At 58.7% G+C, this 5,539-nt stretch overlaps 1 protein-coding gene across 1 annotated transcript in view; it reads left to right on the plus strand.

Moving 5' to 3' along the window:
* The window catches only part of CAPN12 (calpain 12), a 10,837-nt gene extending 5,298 nt beyond the window's left edge, over window positions 1-5,539 (plus strand). The window contains 8 exon segments of the mRNA XM_006911706.2: window positions 55-114; window positions 584-641; window positions 1,004-1,074; window positions 1,175-1,237; window positions 1,891-1,969; window positions 4,172-4,288; window positions 4,390-4,448; window positions 4,545-5,539. Of these exon segments, the coding sequence (XP_006911768.1) occupies window positions 55-114; window positions 584-641; window positions 1,004-1,074; window positions 1,175-1,237; window positions 1,891-1,969; window positions 4,172-4,288; window positions 4,390-4,448; window positions 4,545-4,568 (531 nt within the window). The 3' untranslated portion in view covers window positions 4,569-5,539.

Genomic DNA, 5,539 nt, shown 5'->3' on the forward strand with positions numbered 1-5,539 from the left:
CGGGGTGGGGGTGGAGACCCTCTTGGCCAGAACTAAACTCCCCCCACCATGCAGGCCCCCTACGTTCCCCTGGAGCTGGGGTTGGAGCAGCTGTTTAAGGAGCTGGCGGGAGAGGTGAGGAGGGGGACGGGGGATCCTGCCCTTCCCCTTGGACCCCTCTCTCACCCCGAATGTCTCATTTTGCTTTACTTCCTCCGCCCTGTGCTTAAATTTCATGATTTCTCAAAATGCTCGCAGCTCTTCCTTGCCTCAGGGACTTTGTCGGTCTGTACCTCTGTCTGGCCCTCTTCTCTCCCTACAAACACACGCACGCACACGCGCGCACACACGCGCGCACACACACGCTCCTCCCCCTCCCCCAGGCTGGTCCGCGCATGCCCGCTGTGGGCTCCCGCCGCCCAGCGCTTCCCCACCGCAGCCCTGACCACACTGACCACGGAGAGCTCCGAGGGGGCAGGCCTGGGCTCGCTTGGTCTCTGCTGCGTCCCCAGCACCAGCCAGCATGCCGTTTCGGCCAGGCCCAGAGCCGGCGGTTGAAGGGCTGCCTGTCAATGGCCTCACACGCGGCTCTCTCCTTTATCAGGAGGAAGAACTCGGTGCCCCTCAGCTCCAGGCCTTATTAAGCATTGCCCTGGAGCCTGGTGAGTTGGGGATCAGAGCAGACCCCTCGGAGCCCCCTGTGCGTTAATCCAGGATGCTGCTGGGAGCCAGGCCTTGGGAAACCCGGGCTCAACCGGACAGCGCCTCCCCACACGTGGGCCTTATGGGCAGGCTGGTGGTCAAGACCATGGCCACTCATAAGCCCCCTTCCTCCGAGGGAGAGGCAGGGAGCGTGGCTGCTAGCACTTGGAACCCACTTACCTGGCTTCGAATCTCACCTCTGTTAGTTACTGGCAGCCCTTTGGCCCTCTGTGCCTCAGTTTCTGTAAAATGGGGGCGGGGGAGACGGTAACCTTGAGCACTCACAATGACAGCTGGCCCACCAGGAGTTTGCTTCCTGTAGCCAGCGTGCACCCCCGCACCCCCGCAGACATCGGGCTCAGGACCTGTGAGCAGCTGCTGCAGTGCTTTGTGGTACATGATGGCGACCGTGCCTGGGTAGGGAGGATGGGCGTGTTGGGGCCTCTGCTCCCCTTCTGGGAACATTGACTTTAACCAGATGTCCCATCCCCAGCATGGGCGAAGCTTGGCCTTGCACGACTTCCAGCAGCTCTGGAGCCACCTCCAGAGGTGGCAGGTAAGGGGGCGGGGCTGGGTGGAGATACCTCCTCTTGGAGGGAGAGGCACCTTACTAATAGGGACGTGGGTGCTCTGTGGGCTAGCAGGGCCCCGAGGGAAAAGAGGTACTGGACCACACCATGCCAACGTGGAGGGGTCTGGCTGGGACGTCCCTGCCCCATCGCCCTCTGTGGTCCTTGAGGGGTACTAAGTAGCTCAAGGATCAAGAGCACAGGGCTCTGGTCCTGGGTTGGCATCCCAGCTCCAAGCTTAGCCCCTTTCTGGCTATGTGACCGCAGGCCAGTCACCTCCCTTCTGACTGGCCTTTAAGTGTCTACCAATGAGAGGTGGCAATTCCTGCCCCCCACATCCGTGTGAGGAGAAAATGGTCCAAGGCCTCTCCATGCTAATAGCGATAAGCCCCCATTTATTGAGTCCTCACTAGGCCACAAGGGGAGTCTTAACTCATCCTCACAACAGCCTTGTTACTGCTTTTACATTTGATCCTATTTTACAGATTGGGAAACAGGCCCAAAGTGGTAAAGCTGTTTGCCCAGGAAGAAGGGGAGCTGCGGGGGGAACCCAGGCTGTCTGGCCCTGAGGTTCCCTCTGAGCCCTCTTCAGGAAGCTCAGGGGCCTGGGGGTGAGACTGACCTCCTCCCTCCCGCCCAGGCCATATTTGACAAATTCGATCGGGATGCCTCTGGAACCATGAACTCCCATGAGCTGAGGCTGGCACTGAATGCTGCAGGTTTGGACAAAGGTCCTGGGGTGGGTCGTGGGGAAGGGACTGGCTCTCCTTCCTCCCCCTGTCCTCCCGGAGTCCCGGCTGCCCACTTGGCTGCCACCACCCACAAAGCCGACACCTTAGCTTGTTGCCAGCTCTTGGCAAGGACTGGGTGACCCTGAGATGCCGAGGGGAGAATCCTCTGTGTGAGGAAAGGAGGGTGTGGGAGGTTGCTGGGCAGAGCGTCCCGGATTTTCCCTGAGCTTGGGTTGGAATCCTCACGACACTTACTCTTGGGTAGCCCTGGGCACATGACCTCCTTGGGCCTCTGTTTCCCTCTGTAAAGTGGCTGTGACACAGGGTGGCTGCAAGAGTGTGACCTTCCCCTTGTGTGGAGAGGGCTGGCGGGGAGGGTCAGACAGAAAGTCCTAGATCCCCACCTACCCCAGGGCTGGTCTGCCACAGCGAGACATGGGGAGGTCAGAGGTCCAGGGACGCGCAAGGCAAGAAAGGAGCTGAAGACAGAGGGGGAAGAGATGGAGTCAGAAGATGGAGTGACATGGAACAGTGAGAAATGAGTCCCGGACAGAAGCAGGGGTGAGAGGACAAGGGGACGATCTCGTCCCACTTATTCCGTGTCAGGGTGCCTGGTGCGTGCCGGTCGTTCCAGGAAGGAAGCCGATCAAGTGCTTTTGAGGGGCAGGTGTTCTGGTGGGACAGGCAGACAACAAATAAGGCACCTAGGCAGGCCAGGGCGCTAGGGCACGCGGCGGGGGGCTGGGGGCGGTGGCGTGACACAGGGCGGTCAGGGAAGGCCTTGCTGATTCCCCCGGACACCCACTTTGCCCTCAGCCCTGGGCCTTCTGACGCTGGGGATTCAGTGGTCACCACGAACCCTTTCCTGACGTCTCACGGCTTCCAGTCCAGGGGCAGCCAGAGCCACCAATGGCAATGAGAGGCCAGAGTGGTCAGGGTGGGGACGGAGAGGCGCAGGGAGCTGTGGGAGCCCAGAGTGCTCGATGCTGCGTGCGGGGGTGTCTTCGAGGGCTTCCCGAGGGGGTGTGTGATGAGTAGGGATGAGCCCGGGCTGAGAGGACGATGTGTTCCGGGCAGAGGGAACAGCATGTGCAAAGGAGGCAAGGCGAAGTCCGAGGTCCAAGTGGTGGGGAGGGGCGTGGGAGACGAGGTGCAGTCTGTGAGGGCCACCAGGAGGCTCAGGACAGTCAGGCCCTGGGGACAGGTAACTAGGTGGTCATGGTCACTAGGGCCCAGTAAATTTGGTGAGGGGCTTCACCAGTACCAGGGGACCCTGGGCAGGACCCCATACCAAGGCACTACGGGACACAGAACCCATGAGAGGAGTCAGAGGAAGCGGGCAGTTTCCACGAAGGCCAACAGGAATTCCAGAGGGGACAGCTGAGGGGCTCTTGGCCCTTCTGCCTCCTTCGCCTGGGCTTTCCCACGGCCTTGAGCACAGCAGCGCTTCTCCCCCAGTCCTGAGGGCAGATGAAATCCAGAATGACCCATGGGAGCTCACATGACCAGGATGAGGCCGCAGGCCCCTGCCCAAGACTGTTCAGCTGCACCTAGGCCACGGCACAACACGTGATGGCACTTGACAAATACTTGTCAAATCTGCAGAGTCGGGGGAGGGTGGGCTTTAGGAGGCAGCAGAGGTTCATGGAATTATCCCGGGACTATGTTTACCTGGACCTGTGGATCCGTGGAGCACGGAGGAAGGGAGTCAGTCACCCTGTAGTTGAGCCCCGGAGGGGGACCTGTGACCTGGGAGAACCAGTGTTTGTGGCTTTTCAGAAGTTCTGTTGAGATTCGTCATCAGAGATGTTTTCTGCTGGGCAGTGTAAAGAAACGGACTCCATATGGGACCGACAAGAATGTTTTGCTGTGCAGAAATATTCCCCAGTGTCCACTGGTAGAAATTCTGCAGTTTGAAGCAGTAACACTGACACAGCTATGTGCCAGACACTGGCCTAAGCTCTCTCCAGAGAATACCACACCCCCTTATGGGGTCGGACATAGTCCCCATGTGACAGATGAGGCAACTGAGGCCCAGAGTGGTCTAGGGAGTTGCCCGTAGCCACATAGCTGGGTTGAGGCCGAGCTGGGGTTTGAGAGGTGGCAACAGGCCTCCGTGGTGTCTCGGTGTCTCCCTGAGGAGTGAGGGTCGGTTCATGGCAGCCCGCCCTCAGAATTGCCTCCCCCTAGGCTTCCACCTCAACAACCAGCTGACCCAGGCCCTCACTAGCCGCCACCGGGACAGCCGTCTGCGTGTGGACTTTGAGCGCTTCGTTTCCTGCGTGGCCCAGCTCATCTGCATCTTCCGTGAGGGCCACCCCGGCACGGGTGGGGCAGAGGGAGGCTGTCTCCCATGGCAGGGGGACTGGGGTGGTAGGTGCTTAAGACTCCTGCTCTTCTCTGCACAGGCCACTGCAGCCAGCACCTGGATGGGGGTGAAGGGGTCATCTGCCTGACCCGCAGCCAGGTGAGTCTGGGCTGCAGGGAGAGGGTGGCGCAGGGTGGCGCAGGGAGGAGTCCCAGGAGAGCCCCGGTTCCAGCCTGCTTGTCTTCTCTCGCCCAGTGGCTGGAGGTGGCCACGTTCTAGGATATCACACGGGAGCGCCCGTGGCTGGAGGCAGGAGAGCTCCTGGGAGCCATGCCTGTCCCTCTGCCAGCCTGGACCAGGGTTTATTCCACAGCAAGTGGGAGTCTGAGCAAAACCAACCTCCTGCCATCCCTCCACCTCTCTGCCTGGCATGGGGGCTGACGTTCCATACGCAGTGGTTGAGAGCATGGCCTTGGGAGCCAGCCTGCCTTGGAGCGCATCCCTGGCCCCACCACTCGCCAGCGGGGCAAGTCCCTGCAGTTCTCAGTGCTTTGCCCGCCTCACCTGCACAGGGACGGCAAGGGCACCTTCCTCGTGCTGGTTACGTGAGTCAGTCAGCGTTACGCAGCACAGGGCCTGGCCCAGACTGGGTGGGTCTCATTTTCACACACTCATGGGAATGGAGGTCGTGGCACGTCCAGGCCCGGCCTCACTCTGGGACAAGGTGTTTTGTCACTGTTCTGCTAAGTAGACAGCAGAGACAGGAGAAAGAGAGAGGACACTGCAAGACTCCTTCTTAAAAATATTACATGTTTTATTATCCTGTCCCCAGAGGGGTGGTTTATCCAGAAACCAAGAAAAATAATCAGAATAAACTCAAAAAAAGGGGGGAGGGTGGGGGAAGATAGGCGCAAATCCATCAACTAACAGGCAGCCAGGCCAGCAGCCCCCTCCACCTCAGGAGGGTCCCAAGAGACCCACGCCTGACAAACAACAGAGAAATCAGTAAGGGGCTGGGGAAGGGTTGCGAATCAGCTATGTCTTCATTATGAGAGCAAGAGGCGGCAAGGATATGTTGCTAGGTGAATATATATTTATATAATAAATCCGTAAGTTAATAAAGTAAATAGTAATTCTCTGGATGTTTTTATTTATTTTTTTTATAGCATTTTTTTGTGATTTTTTTTGTTTTTTTTGTTTGTTTGTTTTTGGTCCTTAGAAAATCAGACTCAGGTCCAGACAAAGCAAAG

The sequence above is a fragment of the Pteropus alecto genome, unplaced genomic scaffold (assembly GCF_000325575.1).
Source record: "Pteropus alecto unplaced genomic scaffold, ASM32557v1 scaffold314, whole genome shotgun sequence".
NCBI classification, from domain to species: domain Eukaryota; kingdom Metazoa; phylum Chordata; class Mammalia; order Chiroptera; family Pteropodidae; genus Pteropus; species Pteropus alecto.